The 16,417-nt window shown below is 55.0% G+C and overlaps 1 protein-coding gene across 3 annotated transcripts in view; it reads right to left on the reverse strand.

Moving 5' to 3' along the window:
- Positions 1-1,655: 1,655 nt before the first annotated feature.
- Positions 1,656-16,417, reverse strand: part of BCAS4 (breast carcinoma amplified sequence 4) — a 62,990-nt gene continuing 48,228 nt past the window's right edge. For 2 of the 3 annotated variants that reach the window (XM_057703010.1, XM_057703008.1), the window contains one exon: positions 1,656-2,483. In XM_057703010.1, coding sequence (XP_057558993.1) covers positions 2,361-2,483 — 123 coding nt within the window. In that variant the 3' untranslated portion in view covers positions 1,656-2,360. The remainder of the gene's footprint in view (positions 2,484-16,417) is intronic. The other variant, XM_057703009.1, reaches the window with a different exon arrangement.

The raw sequence follows: 16,417 nt of genomic DNA on the forward strand, positions 1-16,417 counted from the left end.
CCAACACTTGCTCTAAAGGGGACACCCATCAGGTCACCTGGCACCAGGACAGATCACCAGCAGCTCAGAGGACTGAGGTCAGGAATTCCTGGCAGACTCTGTGTGCTGGCTTTCCCTCCCCCTAAGTGCCTCCAAGTGTCCCTAAAAGTTCATTGTTTGGCACTGCAACTCCAGGAAACTTGGAAAGGCCAATTCTAGCTCATTAGTCACCTTTTCCCCATAGATGTTGTCATGCAACCTCACCCCTCCTTGCTGCCTTGGGGGGGGGTGTCCCCAAAAGAGTCCCAGGACAGCAAAACCAGAGAGTGCGAGTTGGACTCTGGCAGCTCTCACTCTCCTGTGACTCTCTCTTAATCTGAAACGTAAGGCAGTTCCTAATCCCCTCACTGCTGAGGCTCTTGGATGCCATGAGCCAACTGAGAAACACAGGACAGTCTGCCCTTCCCCCATCCAGCCTGGTCCCCATCACCAGATCCTGACACAAGTCATCTCATTTCCTTCTCATTACACCCCAACAGGCAGGTGCCATTATTCTCTGTATCTTACTGTGGAGGAGGCTGGGCTCAGAGAGGGTAAGCAACTAGCCCATGGTCACACAGCTGAGATGTGCAGGAGATGGTGGTGCCACCCAGGCAGGCTGACCTCAGAGCCTGTAAGCTCTTAGCCACGGTCCTGTAGGGCTCTCTTTTAGGACACTTCAGTTACTGTGGTTTAATCACGTGACATTCCTATTCACCTCTCCAGGGCCCTTGGTTCAGCCTCTGGAAGAAGAAAGAAGCCTGGGCATCTCTAGCTATCAACATACACCCAGTTTTCCAAAAATTGATGTCCTCACCACATGTCTGAAAAAGGAACTTTCCATCAAATCTCCGCGCTCCCTGAGCAGACTGGGGCACGGGGAGGATCTAAGCTTCCTTCATTAAAAACAGTCCCAATCAGTACAACACAGTGATGACAGTGAACGGTCAGCAGCCCCAGGGACGCCGCCCACAGGCTCAGTGTGGGCTGGGGGCAGGCACGAAGTCTAGTGCACACACGCCACTCCGCCTCCAGTTCCAAGGTACAGAAGCTGGCGACACCGGCACCGTCTGCGCTGTGAGATGTCAGGGTGGTGTCAGCTCAGGTGGGGTGGGCACTGGCTGCAAAGGAACACGAGGGGGCTTCTGGGTGCTGGCGATGCTTGTGTCTAGATTAGAGGGAGGGTTAAGCAGATGTGTTCAGCCTGTGAAAATTCAGTGACCCCGTACACTTAGGTGCGCCTTTCCGTCTGCAAATTATACTTCGATAATTTAAAATAACATCTTGACATGCTTAAAAAATATGTTTACAACAATTATCTCCACAGAAAAACGCTGGCTGTACTTGAAACAAAGGGTTCACGTCTATCCTCTAGTTCAAAAAATTGTCCTAAAATTGGCAAGACTAGACTTTTTTCTTTGCTTTGCTACCACTATCTCGCCTGATTCATGATGTCAGATTTCCTTGAAATTCGAATGCTGGTCTGCAGTACAGGGGGGCGTGTGCGCGCGCGCGCGCGTGTGTGTGTGTGTGTGTGTGTGTGTGTGTGTGTGCGCGCGCGCGCGCGCGTGTGTGTGTGTGTGTGTGTGTGTGTGTGTGTGTGTTTTCATTCGTTCTTTCTTGGCTCTGGGAGGGATTCCAGAAAATAGAAATATCCATCACCAAAGTGAGGAATCCGGTGTTTCAGGACAATAGCAGGAAATTCATCTGCATGAGAAGAAACAAAAGCAAACACACCTTGGAAGACCCCAGGAAACCCTACTGATCTCTGAGTTCTGCTGGGATGCGAAGGCCAGCGCTGCACCCTCCCTCAGGTCGGGGGCTTTATAATAAGCAGATTCTGAGGATGAGGCTTGACCAGGTGGCAGGAGCACCATCAAGGATACATTTCCACCCAGGTGACCTCTTGACACCTTTATTGAGACGGTTCACAGGGCCAGTGGGCACTGGGGTTCAGACAGACCAGCCAACACAGATGGACCTGGAGCCAAACACCCTGGTGGCACCGCGCGAGCCCCCCACGATTCCTGTGCAAAGCCCTTCAGAGGGAAAGGGAAATCCGAGACCCCACAGCCCATCACCCAGGGTGACCACCTTGTCCATAATACCAGGCAGGCCAAACACTGGTGGAGAAGGCCTTCTCCAGCTTATCGCTGAAGCACTGCCCACCTGTGGGTTCCAAATGCTTCTCCAAACCCCATGGGCCCAAGTGAAGCAAGGAGGAAAATTCAGAAAAGGAATCCACGACAATAAAAAACAAACAAAAACAAACAACAAAAAAACCAATCTGCTCTGCACACAGATGTCACTTCCTGACGTCCCTGACGGCAGGACCGCAGGGCTCACAGACGCCGTTGGCCGCTGGGGGCTCGGGGCGTTGCCTCCCCGGCGTCCACAGGAAAATAGTCCTCAGTTCTGTACAATGCGGGCAGCTCAAACGTCGGGGCCGCCGGAGTCCACAACTTCTGGAACGACAGAAACCCAGGCACCCCATCAGCCACGTGAAGCCACCTGCTCTGAGACCCAAGAACTCCAGTTGCAGGAGTTCATCCTGCAGGGAGAGTGGTCCAAGTGACCAAAGATTCCATGATTCTTTGGTGACACTGCCCGTGACCGCCAAAGTCAGCCCATCTGACACCTGACGGGGCATCCTCCACAGCGTTAGAGAGAACCCGGCTCTGAGGGAAGATGACTGAGAAAGCCAGGTGTACCTCATGCCACCGAGTGCCAGGAAGGGGCACGAACACCTGCAGCGGCTCCAGCCCAGACAGGGCCGCTGGGAGAGCTGGGGTCGGGCTGATGCTTCTTTGAATGTGCCCACCTGTGCTGCCTGAAGCCTGGGCCATCTGCATGTGTTGCATAATTTTTTAATTGAACCATTTTAGGAAGTGCTTACTTATTTCTGGTGTGCATTTTCGTTGCAGGGAGGTTGGAGAAGGGAGATTTTGCATCAAGCAACCCTCCCCAAGTTCTAGTAACCCTGTAGGTGACACAGGCATCTTGAGGTCAAGCCAGTTTTACAGAGGACCGCCTCAAACAGTGCTTCTCAAACATGGCTGCACGGGGAACCACCCCCGGGGGGAGTGGTTATGGAATGCTTATGCCAAGGCCCCGCCCCCAAGTCTGTGTGGTCTGGGTGAGGCCTGGCATCAGGGTATTTATTTCAAAGCTCTCAGGTGAGTCTCACGTAGAGCCAGGGCCGATTCCAACGACTGTGACCTGCTCGGAGGAGGGAGGTCTGCAAGGCTCCCGGATGGACCACAGGAAGATGGGTGGGAATGTGGGGCTCCACAGGGAGGAGGCTTCTCCACCTGGGGTCCTTCTCACCACCCTTCCTGCCCTCCCCGCTGTAACCCCCTCTACAGTTTGATCTACAGGCCACCGCTGCCCCCTCGGCCCAGACCTAGCTCTGCCCCAGCCTTCTGCTGCGGCACAGGTGCCAGCGCACGGGTGTGGGGCTCTAGCTCGTGGTTAATAACAGCTCGCCCAAAGCCCAGCCTGTCCACCAGCCCTGCACTGGGCTGGGTGCGTACTTACCTACCCCCATCCTTGTTCCCCACAGCAACATTGTGACCACCCTCCCCACTGTGGGTCGGGGGGCAGGGGAAGCCCAAGCTCCAGGAGGTGCCTGACCCATCTCCCACATCTCCAAGCGTCTGTCCCCTCGACCACTACCTTACTGAGTGCCCGTACTCAGCCAGGTCCTGTTCTGCACCCTGAAGTCACAGCTGCGAACAAGACACAGCCCCAGAAGCCCCAGGGCTTGCTGTCTATCTGGAGACAAAAGAACCAATGGAAAAACACCACCAACGCGTGATGAGGGCTATGGGCGGAGGCACCAAGGCCCCCAGAAGATGCCCATCTCATCCCGGACGGGTCAGGAGGTATCCAGAGACTAAGTGCCTACGACCCCAACCACCTGACTGGAGGGGCTGTGTGGAGGGGCAGCGGGAGGGGCAGTGGTCCAGGCTGCGGAAGCCCTGTGCACAGTCCTGGGTGGTGTACTGGGCCGCAAGCACCGAAGCAGCTCAATCTGGAGTCGGGCCGAGTCCGTGTGTGGACAGGGATGAAGCTGTAACCAGGACCAGATGATGTGGACTCCTGGAGGTTGTGCAAGAACTTTATCCTAAGAGACCAGGGAGAGGGAGAGAGGGAGAGGAAGAGAGTGTGTGTGTGTGTGCATAAAATAAGTATTTAAGAAAGAGCAGAGACTAGACTGTAGGTGAAAGAGGGGAGCAGAGTGGAAGCTGATGCAGGTAGGCGTCCCTTAAAGGTGAGAGCGGCTGGATTTGGGGTGAGAATGAACTTGCCCTGCCCCGCCCCCAAGCCCTCTCTCTGCTGCAGGATTTCAGATAAAGTAGAACGCAATCGGGTGTGCAGGAACCGCGTACCTCCCTGAGTCACCACCCCCATCTGGAAAGCAGGATGAGCGAGTCACCTTGGCCAAGGGTCTGCCACACAAAAGGGCACAGGGAACATTTAACCCGTCAAGCCCGGGGCAGCACTCCTGGCTCAGCCCACTTAGGGGACACTTGGGACTCACCTGCCCCCCAGCACCTTCCCAGGGCTGCCACCCACCTCTGCAGACTGGATTCGAGTCCTCTGATAGCACCGCGACCAAAACACAACTGGGAAATGGCCCCAAGATGCATCTCACAGCCTGAGGGATGCGGTTTACGGATAAGCCATCATTTTAGAATATCTCACCCCGTTCCTCCTGAGAACTGGCCGCGGTAGTATCTAGAAAATGCAACATTCAAGTAATGACAGTTCAAAGACGAGCTCCCTTGTCCTGACACATGACTTGGGAGCCAAAGTGCACTTGGTGATCCTGAAAAGACAGGTTCCTTCCTCTCCTGATCTCAGGACCCAGGCAAGGCCTCATGGGCCCCATGGGTGAGTGGCCAGGTGGGGCCAGAGCCAGTGTTCCTCTCCTGGAGATCCTGGGCCTCTTGACTCCCTGTTCTTTTTGAAATGGTGCTACCAACAGGGATGGGGCTTCTGCCTCCTCCCTCAAGAAGACAGGCTTCCAAAAAAAAAGGAGAAAAACAATATAAAGGAACCAAGGAGGAGTAATCCTGAGAGACTCCTAGCAGCTTTAGATATCTTTAGTTCCAGCAAGATCTAACGCAAGAAGTGGTGGCATCTTCGCTGGTGATGGAGGGGAAACGTCCTCCCTGCATTTAGAAAGCAAGGAGAAGGGGGACTTGCAGAGGTGAGCCTTCCGTCGTCGCCCAGCCAGGCAGCACCGTGGATGATTAGAGAGTGGCTGTGTGTGCTCACAAAAGGAAGGCGCTCACCAGGACCCCAGGGGCTCAGGAGAACCAACCATTCCAAACAAGCTTGCTTCCCTTTTCAAAGGGGCCCCCAACCTGGAAGATAGCGAGAAAGGCCACGGAGGCTGGTGCAGCTCCACGTTGGCCCTGGACCAAGCCCCTGACAACATCTTGGAGCAGGTGGAAAATTTGTGGGAAAGTGACTCACAGCTCGTTGGAGATCTGGGCCTGCAGTCAGCCAGGAAGGGGTGGCCTGGGCTGAGCAAGGGGGCTCCGAATGTGGCCGCATCAGCCCCAAATGCTGCTCTCGGAAAGCGCGTGGGCATGTGAGAGGCATAGGATGCTATTTCAGCCTGTCCAGCCTCTACTTCCCATTCTGGTATCAGCATCTTTTTTTTTTTTATTGGCTGATTTGGGTCTTCGTTGCTGCACGTGGGCTTTCTCTGGTTGCGGGGCTACTCTTCATTGTGGTGTTCAGGCTTCTCGTTGCAGTGGCTTCTCTTGTTGCAGAGCACAGATTCTAGGTGTGCAGCCTTCAGTAGCTGCAAGCATGCGGGCTCACTCATTGTGGCACGTGGGCCCTAGGGTACACGGGCTTCAGTAGTTGTAGTGTGCAGGCTCTAGAGCGCAGGCTCAGTAGTTGTGGCGCATGGGCTTGGTTGCTCTGCTGCGGCATGTGAGATCCTCCCGGACCAGGGATCAAACCTGTGTCCCCTGCATCGGCAGGCAGACTCTTAACCACTGCACCACCAGGGAAGTCCTGTATCAGCATTTTGATTGTCTTGCGGGATCACTGGTGCCAGCTCCCCATTGGTGCTGCTCTCTCCACCCCCACAGCTGAAGGAGGAGTGACAGGAGGCCTGACCCACCTGGGCCATGATTGGTCCAGAGGTGAGCAGGTGACCCAAGCCCATCCAATGAGAAAGTCTTGGGACTCTGGCTATTGGGACAGGGATGCTTCCTGCCCCCATCGCCCCTTCCCAGGTTCCTGTGAGGATGGGCCGTGAGACTGACAGTCACTTCTGCCACCACACTGGGAGGCCTGCCAGAATATGAAGCCAACACAGGGAAGCAGAGTTGGGAGAAGAAGTGACAGAGTCCTGACAATATGTGAGCACCTGAATTCAATTTTGCCCGAGGTTCGTGTTACCTTGGGACTTTTCCTGTTCATGGGATTCTCTTCTTTGCTTAAGCCAGTTGACCTGCACTGTTGTCACTTGCAACCAAGCATCCTGCCTAAAGCAAATAATAAATCCACAGTCCTGCAGGCGAGCGCCTGGAAACCACGGCGGAATTAGCAGGTGAGGGCTGGTGTGTGAGGCTGAAAACAGCCCCAGGTGCTGTCAGGGTGAGCAGGACCACACCCCGGAGGCCAGGCCCCAGCCACAGGCACCCCAGGATGCCAAGGAAACCCAGCCCTTCCACGTCCATTTTCTCTTGGATTCTGAGGACTACCTGCACCAGGAGGGGTGGTCCCCGTCTCAGAGGAGACAGGACCCAGGAAACCATGGAGCTGGGGTCCACTCAGGCCTCCCTAGCTCCATGTCCAGCCTCTGCCCATCACCCCACTGGGCTCCTGCCTTGAACCCAAATCCTGGAGAATCTCAGAGGGGACTTCAGAGAGCTCCCCCTCCCACCCCTCGCCTGCAGCTGGTACTAAGATTCTTCTCCAGGGGCGGCCAGGTAAGCAAGGAGGACTGTCCAGCTCCCTGGCACTTGCTCCCCCACCCCCGCCTGCAGCCAGGAAGGTTCCACCAGCCCGGGACGGGATAGCAGGCACGGAAACCTGACACCACAGGTCCAGGGCTCTGCCACCCTCCCTCCCAGTCCCCCACCCCCCACCAGCCGGAGCTCCCAGCTGGAGGAGGGCCTCTGGAGCTGGGGCGCTGGGCCTGGCCTGCTCTCCCGGGTCTGCACAGCCTCCCACGTCTTCTTCACTTCTACCCCGGACCCCCGAGCTCCCAAACCTGCAGCCCACACACCAGACGGGTGTGTGTGCTTGGTGGGCTGCATGACTTTTAAGAGCTGGAATTAATTGCAAACGTAAAAAATCAGGAGATTTTGCAGGAAAACCAGACCGCCAGCTAGCTTCTTGTGGAAAATCAGGTGATCTGGAAGCTCCCGGTGGTTGGGCTGAGGAGCTGCAGGTGATCCCCTGTGCACCCCAGGCCCCACGTGGCCTCGTCACCTTTCTGGAACCCGCTGCTTCCAGCGGGCAGGTGCCTTGGGGTCGGCCCCCCTGGGCAGTCTGCAGCTCCTTTCCTGACAAAGCTCCCAAGAGGCCACTGCAGCACGTGGCAAGGGGAAGCCTCGGGCCAGCCTAGGTTCAGGGCCTCTCCTCTGAAGCCCCCCAGTCAGATCACTGTCTGCTGAAGCCACGCCCACCCCCCTTGGGGCCTGTGCCATCCGCCCACTCCTGTTCCCAGAAATCCCCCACGGTCCCTGGTGTGTCCTGGCCCACCTCGTATCTCCCTCTGGGAAGTGCCAGCTGCATACTCCTAATCGTGGACTGCTTTCTGTTCAGGCCGGGGTCAGTACACTTGTTCTGCAAAAGGCCAGACAGTAAATATTTGCAAGCCCCATGGTCTCTGTCACAGCTACTCAGTTCTGCCCTCCCAGCACCAAAGCAGCCATAGACAACGTGTAAAGAAACGGCATGGCTGCGCGCCAATAAAACTTTACTTACAAAGATGAGGGCAGGCCAGATTTGTTTTTTCAGTTTGCCCCTGAATTAAACCTGTCTTCCTAAATAGAACAGGAATAACAAACCCATCCCTGTTATCTCACATGCAAGCAGGCACTAAATGATAGGTCACCAGACAGGCTGCAGGATTCAGGCCCAGGCCCACCTTGCTGACTGTCCCCAGGCTGGAGTGTTATTTGATCAGCTGCTCTTGGGTCATCACTGCAATGCCAGCCTGTATGGCTCACTAAGCCTCCTCCACCTCAAAAGAAAGGCCACACCACCGTCCCACGCGTGGGCCGGGTTCTGAGGTTCTGAAGTGTGGGTCAACCTCTGAGAGGCTGAGGCGTCAGGCTGACCACAGGTGGAAGCTCAGGTAGCCAGAGACTCACCCTCATCCCCCAGGTTACCAGGCATGTCTAGTCCCAGGGAACTTGGGAGAGGCCCATCCTACCGGGAAAACAACAGTACCACCTTCTGTGGCCCAGGTTACACACATTATCTCTAACCCTCACAGCACTCCTTCAAGGTAGAGATTTCTCATCCTCTTAAGCCTCACTCTCCTTTCTGTAAAATAAGGATAATACCATTGACTTCACTGAGTCTGGCCTGAAGCACAGCAGTGATGTTGGAGGTGCTGCAGCCACCTTGGGACCATGAGGACAAAAGCCACAGGCTAAGGATGACAGCGCAGTAGCCAGGAGAATCAACTAGCCACTTAGGACTTCTTGTCATATGAGGGAAAACACAAACCTTATTTGGTTAAACCACTTTAGCCAGGTTTCTGTTATGCAGCCGAACACAGCCTGATGGACACATGCTGTTACTCTCATTACCACTCCAGTTAACAGTGAGTTGCCCAAGGTCATGGAGGTAGAAAATGGGTAGAGCCAGGACTCCAAAAGGTAAAATGAAATTTCAAATAATTGACCTAGGCATTGCCCCCTCCATGAACACCATTCTTGAGTGGGAGGCTGAGCATGGTGACTTGGTTTTATAGAGTAAGGAAAGGGAGGGAAAGTAGCTGCCCGGTGGAGACACCTGGTAAACACTGCCTCGGCCAGATGGTCAAGGTCAACATCATCAGTGCTATGTCATGCTGACAGCATGTCCCCTGGATCTGATGTGATGAGAGGGGCATTTCACCTCTGTGGTCTTCCTCTCCCAAACCCATAACCCCAATTTAACCATGAGAAAAACATCAGATCAGCTCTAATTGAGGGATAGTGTACAAAATACCTAACCAATAATCCTCAAAACTGTGAAGGTCATCAAAAACAAGAAGAGTCTCAGAAGCTGTCATAAACCAGAGGTGGTTAAGGAGACGTGACTGAATATAATACGGAACCAAAAAGGACATTATGGAAAACCCGGCAAAATGTGAATAAACTGTGGAGGGGACTTAATAGCGGTGTATCAAGGTGGGTCCTTTAGCTGTGACAATGTACCACAGTAAAACAAGATGCTAACAATATGGGAAACTGGATGAGGGGTATATGGGAACTCTCTGTATTTGCACAGCAACTTGTCTCTAATTCTAAAATAAAACACTGTATTGGGTGGGGGGGGGGGGGCCGGGAAGCAGGCAGAGAAGAAACATTTCTGTCCATCAGCACAGAGCAAGCCCCCAGCCTCTCTCACTCCAACCACAGTGACCAGGTAGTGAGCACTTTCTGAGAGCCCAGCCCATGGTGGGCCCTGCAGGCTCACGGCCCATGCATGCCCACAGGCACTGAGAGAGGCAGGTGTCCCTACTTCCATTTTCCAGAAGGGGAAACGGAGGCTTAGAGAGACACTTGCCCAAGATCACCCAACTGGGAGCTGGCAGAGCTGAATTTGAACCAGGACACAGGTGGCCCTCGGGCTGAGTGGGGCTGGAGGCTGAGCTCTCGCCCAAGACCTGGGATGTCCCTCTAGCATCTGCTTTCCAACCTCGGGATCCTCAGGAGTGCCCCTCTTAGCCTATTCAGAGATGGCAAATGGGCGGCCTTTGGCCCGTGCGTGACTGGGTGGGCTTAGGCAAATTTAAAAATGAGTTACCTGCCAACATGGAAGAACCAGGATGGTTCAAATCAACATCACATTCCTGTTTCTCTCGAACACTGTACCGGCCGCACTGGGCCCGTACTCCTGTGGGGCGTGCTGAGCTGGTCCCTCCAGGCAGGGCACGTGCTGTCCGGTTCGCCACTGTCCCCGCCTGGCCTGACTCACTTGTCTGCAGGACCTGCCGAGCCCCGTGGGCATCTGAGCTGGCAGTGGCTGCAGGCTCACGTCCCTGTGGGGCCGCCGAGGAGCTGGAAGGGCCTCCTGGGCCGACTGCTGAGACCAGCGGCTGCTGTTCTTTACCCCTGGTCCCCTCCAGGGCGCGCCGGGCCCGTTTTGTGGAGGAGAAAGCCTGCTTGGAGGGGACAGCGTAGGTCACATGCCCAGGGTCACACAGCTGCTCAGGTCAAGGCGGGGCATCAAGTGGGCTCTTCTGAGCCCCTGACACCAGCCCCCACCCCCGCCAGGCCGCACACCCTTCACCCCTGGTCCCCGCCTCCCTCCTCAGTTCCCCTTCCCGGCTTTCTGTGCCTCAGGCCACGCCTGCCTGTCCTGCCTGCAATGTCTGTGTCTGCTCCAGGGCCCCCAGACTTCCAGAACGCTCTGACCGCTGTGAGCAGAGCCCCTCCCATTTCTCTTAAGCAGCTCCTGTGTGTCCAATCCTGCCCGTTGGGTTGGGCTGGCCGGCCTCACGGTGGCTGCACGGGAGCAGCTCCCCCCTCGCCACTCCGAGCCCTGCTGCCTGGCCCAGCCCCCAGCCCCGCCTCTGCCAGCCCCGTAACCACAGCCTCGGGTGGCGGCGGGAGGCTGCTGCGGCCCTGGCGACAGGAACAGCGCTGGGGGCTCCCAGACGGGGCAGCCCCTGCCCAGGAGGACCGAGCAGCAGGGACAAGCTGGTGCAATCTTGCTAGAGGCAATGCTGACCCTGGCAGCAGCTCTAGACAGCTTCCAGATGCCCGAGGGTTTGTTTTTAGCTGGAGGAAAAGCGTTAACACTGAAACTAGCAGAGGAGGAGCCCCCAGAAGCTCTGCCAAGATACTGGCTACTAAACCCACACTCATATGGGGTCTGGGAGGAAAGATGGGATGCCAGGCAGGTGGAGTCACGGCATGGCCCCCTCCAGAACTAGGTCTCTCTGGGGGCCCCCGCTCCTGACCCAGAGTCTGATCTCTCCAACCTTGGCCCCTCTGCCCACCGGGCCCTCTGCCATCCGGGCACCAGCTCTGGGAGGAGGGAGGTGTCTGACCTGGGCTTTGCTTCTCACCACATGGCCACTGAGTGTAACTGTCTAATTACCATGCACTTATATATATATATATTTTTAATTGAGCATCTGCTACATTCCAGAGACTCAGACCTGCAGATCACAAAGGCTCATTACAGACGAGGAAACTGAGGCTTTTGGGAATTCCCTGGTGGCCCAGGTTAGGACTCAGTGCTTTCACTGCTGAGAGCACGGGTTCAATTCCTGGTCAGTGAATGAAGAGTCCCGCAAGCCACGCGTGGCCAAAACAAACAAATGAACAAACAAACAAACACCTGAGGCTTTCAGGGGTCAAGTGACTCACTGTGGGCCCACTCACTAACCGGAACCGCTATCAACCCAGGTTGCCCAAACCAGAAACCTGGCGGCTGACTCCCCCCACCCCACATCCAGTCCATCCTCAATCCGCTCTGCTAATTCCTCCCCAATCCCTCTCCCCATCACCACTGCCACCCCGTCTCCCAGCCTCTGCTCTTGCCCTCAACTCATTCTCCACATGGCAGCCTGAGAGTCTGTCTTAAAAAACAAGTCTGATCCTCCAGTTAGTCCCTCACTGTAGTTAGAATAACTCCAGCTCCTCAACATGGTCTTCAGGCCCTGCCACTGTGGTCCCCGACAAGCAGTCCTCCGGTGTGTCCTGCTTGGCTTCCACTGGGCTGAATTTACTAGTACTATCGTCTGTTGGGTTGCTGGTCTGCTCATGTTTTTGAGTGGAATGCCATTTCTCTTAAAAAAAAAAAAGGATCTCAAGCTTCCCTTAAAAAAACCCCAAAGCTCTGACCACTGGGCAGTGATGGGCAACTGGCCCCCCCTTTCCAGGAGATGAGTGCTCTCAACTGCGTGGTCCCCAGGCCACGTCGCTCATTTCTGCCAGCTGCCTGCCCCCTTGGAACTGGGGGTTTTTGACCCCAGATCCACATGACCCTGCCTGACTCTCTAAACTCAGTCTGTCGCCTCCCATCACTCACAACCCTCCAGCCTGGGGCCTTCTTTCTGCTCCCAGACCTTACCAGGGTCTGCCTGACGGGGGACCTTTGTACCTGCTGCCCCTCCTCGAGGCCTTTCCACAAGGTCATCTTCTGCTGGTTCCTTCCTCCCTTTGGACCCTCCTAAGGGACCCCCAGTTTCATCTGTGTCACCTTCTCTCCTTCAAGGCAGCACTGTGGAGCATACCCCATTTACCTCTTTCCTTGGTTACCACCCATCTCTCCACCAGGCCGAGCTCCATCAGGATAGGGACCAAGCCAGTCTTATAGGGCCACAGCCGCAGTGCCAGCTAAAGCCTGGTGCACAGGAGACACTCGGGCAACGAGAAATGAATGAATCTGCTCCCCACCCCAGGTGGAGCAGGAAGGGCCCGGGGGCCGGCCTTTCACCAAGTCAGGGCCCTGTAGCCTGAGACCAACAATGACAATCACGTCTCCAGACAAGGACGCCTGGTCAGACCCATTCTGGAGTCTCTGGGTGGCTCAAGGCTGGCGACCCTACCCTGACCAGGTCTGTGACCCACTTTGGATATGCGAGGTCATGTTAAAAATAAAGCACACAGGGACTTCCTAGGTGGCGCAGTGGTTAAGAATCCTCCTGCAATGCAGGGGACACAGGTTCAGTCTCTGCCCTAGGAAGATGCCACAAGCCACGGAACAACTAAGCCCGTGAGCCACAACTATCGAGCCCATGTGCTCCAACTACTGAAGCCTGTGCGCCTAGAGCCTATGCTCCACAACAAGAGAAGCCACCACAATGAGGAGCCCGTGCACCACAATGAAGAATAGCCCCTGCTCGCCACAACTAGAGAAAGCCCGTGTGCAGCGAGGAAGACCCAATGCAGCCAATAAATAAATAAATAAATGTATTTAAAAAAAAAAGCACACATAGGGACTTCCCTGGTGGCCCAGTGGGTAAGATTCTGCATTCCCAATGCAGGGGGCCCGGGTTCGATCCCTGGTCAGAGAGCTAAGATCCCACATGCCATGTGGCATGGGCAAAGTACATAAATAAAAATAAATAAATAAATAAAGTACACAGTGAAAACAACGCACTGCCCTGGAGGGGAGCCAGGAAGAGAAAACAGATGAGAAAGAAAAATCTGGTAAAATCCAGAGTCTGGGGTTCAGTGAATAGCATGGACCAATGTGGGGGTCTTGGTTTTGACAGCTCTCCGAGGCGATGTGAGATGACAGGAAATGGGGAGACAGAGTAAGGGGTGCACGGAAGCTCTCCATAGTACTGTCTTTACAAGTTTTCTGCAAATCTAAAATTATTCGAAATAAAAAGGTCACTTAAAAATAAATAAATAAAGCGCACCCCCGGCAGCATCTGAGGCGCTGAAGGGAACAACAAAGACAACGAGCTATGAAATAACAATAATACTAATGTCACTAACACTGATAATAATAGTAATCACGGCAGCTAAACCTTACATTATCTCAATCACTGCTCATGACAACCCTGCGCAGAGAGGATAGGGCTGTGAATCCCATTTTACAGGTGTGGAGACTAAGACTAAGCGCAAGATCCACTCAAAGCATGACACCTGCAAGTGATGGGCAGGGTTGGCCTCACAGCTTGGTCTGATGATGCTCTGCTGTCATCGTCTTGAAATCCTTAGTAAGTTTTTGTTTGTTTGTTTTAATACATTTATTTATTTATTGGCTGTGTTGAGTCTTCGTTGGCTGCACCCGGGCTTTCTCTAGTTGCGGCCAGCGGGGGCTACTCTTCTTTGCAGTGCGTGGGCTTCTCATTGCCATGGCTTCTCTTGTGGCGGAGCACAGGCTCTGGGCGCGTGGGCTTCAGTAGTTGTGGCACGTGGGCTCATTAGTTGTGACTCACAGACTCTAAAGCACAGGCTCAATAGTTGTGGTGCCTGGGCTTCGTTGCTCTGCGGCATATGGGATCTTCCTGGAGCAGGGCTCAAACCCGTGCTCCCTGCATCGGCAGGCGAGTTCTTAACCACTGCATCACCAGGGAAGCTCCCTTAGTAAATTTTGACAAAGGGGCCCCGGATTTTCATTTTGCACTGCATCTACCAATTCTATAGCCAGTCATGGTGACAGAGAAGGATTCCAAACTGGGAACTGTGTTCTCCATCCTCAGAAAGGTCACTCACGGTCAGTTCTGTGCACAGCGCGCAGCCAGTGCTCCTGGCTAAGAAAACATCACGGGGCAAAGGGAGGCCGCAGGAGCAATGGTAGAGTCTGGGGCGGACACCAGGGGGTGGATTTGACTGGAGCTGGGACTGTCCTACTCTTGGCACAGAGCAGGGAAAGGAAGATCCTTTTCCAGGCTAGGGCATCAAACTGCTGCCCACACCCAGCGGCAGGCTCAGCCGAGTGGCCCCCCTCTCGAACGGAGATCCTCCGCGTCCGCGTCCGCGCGCCCACACCGACAGCTAGCCAGGGCCCAGCAGCGGGCGGCTGTGACGCCAGAGCCGCACACCCCTCACTCTGACGCTGACTGTCAATACAAGCCTTGGGGATTCGTTGGCTGACCTTGAAGGTGGTTGACTCCACAAAAGAATGCTGGAAATAGTACCAATTAGCTCTGGGGAGCAGAAAGCAAACACAGACACAATCGACCATTCTGTCGGGATCCCTCCCGTGGGCAGCGGTTCTCCGTTAAATAAACAAGCCACCAGGGCAAAAGCAGAGGCGTCCACCAGGACCAGCAGGTGTTAAGAAGTCACCCACGGGCCCACCTCACTCCTGCTCAGAAAGACTCTTCACCCAGAACCACAGGAACCTGCTTTCGAAGCAAAGCCAGACTGTCACCTGGGCCCCTTCTCCCCGACTCCAGGCACCTGGGTGGCCTCATGAGCCTCTTCCCAATCCACTCCTTTCTCAGAAACCAGTGCCCTCAGAGCTCCAGTCTGGTCTCAGTCCCAGCCCGTCCTTTGCCACCGGGTGGCCTGTGAGCCTCGGAAGACCACCGTCACTGCACTGATCCCATCCTCAAGGCCCCAGAGGCCCGGGCACTGATCTCACGAAGCCCCTTCAGAGGAACTCACCTCATGTGCTGTCCTGGTCAGATGAGGATATTTTATGCATTGGGCCCCCTGAGCATGAAAAGGGATGGTTTCCAAAGTCTGGGAAATAACATTTGAGAGCGAGAGGAAGGAAAAGTGGGAGAGACAGAGAGAGCTTGGTGGAAACAGAGGTGAAGATCATTAGAGCCAGGAGAGGGAGACACAGACAAGGGTAGGTGGAGACACAAACAAACAAACAAAGGAGAGAAAAATATAAAAGAGAGAAGCAAAGCAAGAGAGAGAGAGAGATGTGGAAACTAGATAAGGGAGGATTCAGAAAGAGAGAAAATAGATGGGAAGGAGGAGGAAAAAGATGGAGGAAAGAGGGGAAAATGAGGAGATAAGAGAGAAACGGAGAGGGAAGCACTGAGCAGCCCTGACAGAAGAGTGAGGCGGCCAGAGGAGGCGGTGGCAGGGGTGGGGAAGGAGCATGGGCTGGGGACCGGGAGGCAGGGAGCATCCTGTGATGGGAGCTGCGGTATCGGTCCATGGTCTCAGGGCCTCTCCAGTCCTAAACCTGATCCGTGTGCCTGGCAGGGACACAAAAAGCTCCCCACCCTCACCCCACCTTAAACCCCATCCCTTTGTCGAAGAAATAATAACATTCTGAAAGGAAAAAGGCCGTCTCAGAAGACAGGTCAGTCTCTGTTGCATGATCTCCATCTGGCCTGAGGGGCAACACGTTGCTCGTCTCTCATCTTACTCGGGACTCCTGGAGACCTCTGGTCTATACCCTCCTCCCCAGGGTGGAGCTCTTGGCCTCATCGGGGTCCCCGCCTTCCCTGGCTGCAAAGCAAGAAAAGAGGAAGAGAGATCCTGAGCGGCTCCCAACCCCCTACACCCAGCCTCCAGCCCTGCATCAGCCCGATGGCGTCCCCCCCCCCACCCCCCCGCCACTCCCTGCAGGGACCTCTTCCTTTTCGTCCATGGCTACATCCCCTCTGCCTAGAACAGTACCCGGTACACAGTAGATGCTTAATCAATAAGTGCCTCCCTGGGTGACCCCATTCAGCCTCAGGGCTTAGACCTTGGGCTCCATGCTGGACACCTCCAGCCCTGAACCCCACCCTCCCATCCTGGCTCCACCTGCAGATGCCTCCAGATGGACT

This window comes from Hippopotamus amphibius, chromosome 12 (assembly GCF_030028045.1).
Source record: "Hippopotamus amphibius kiboko isolate mHipAmp2 chromosome 12, mHipAmp2.hap2, whole genome shotgun sequence".
Taxonomy (NCBI): Eukaryota; Metazoa; Chordata; class Mammalia; order Artiodactyla; family Hippopotamidae; genus Hippopotamus; species Hippopotamus amphibius.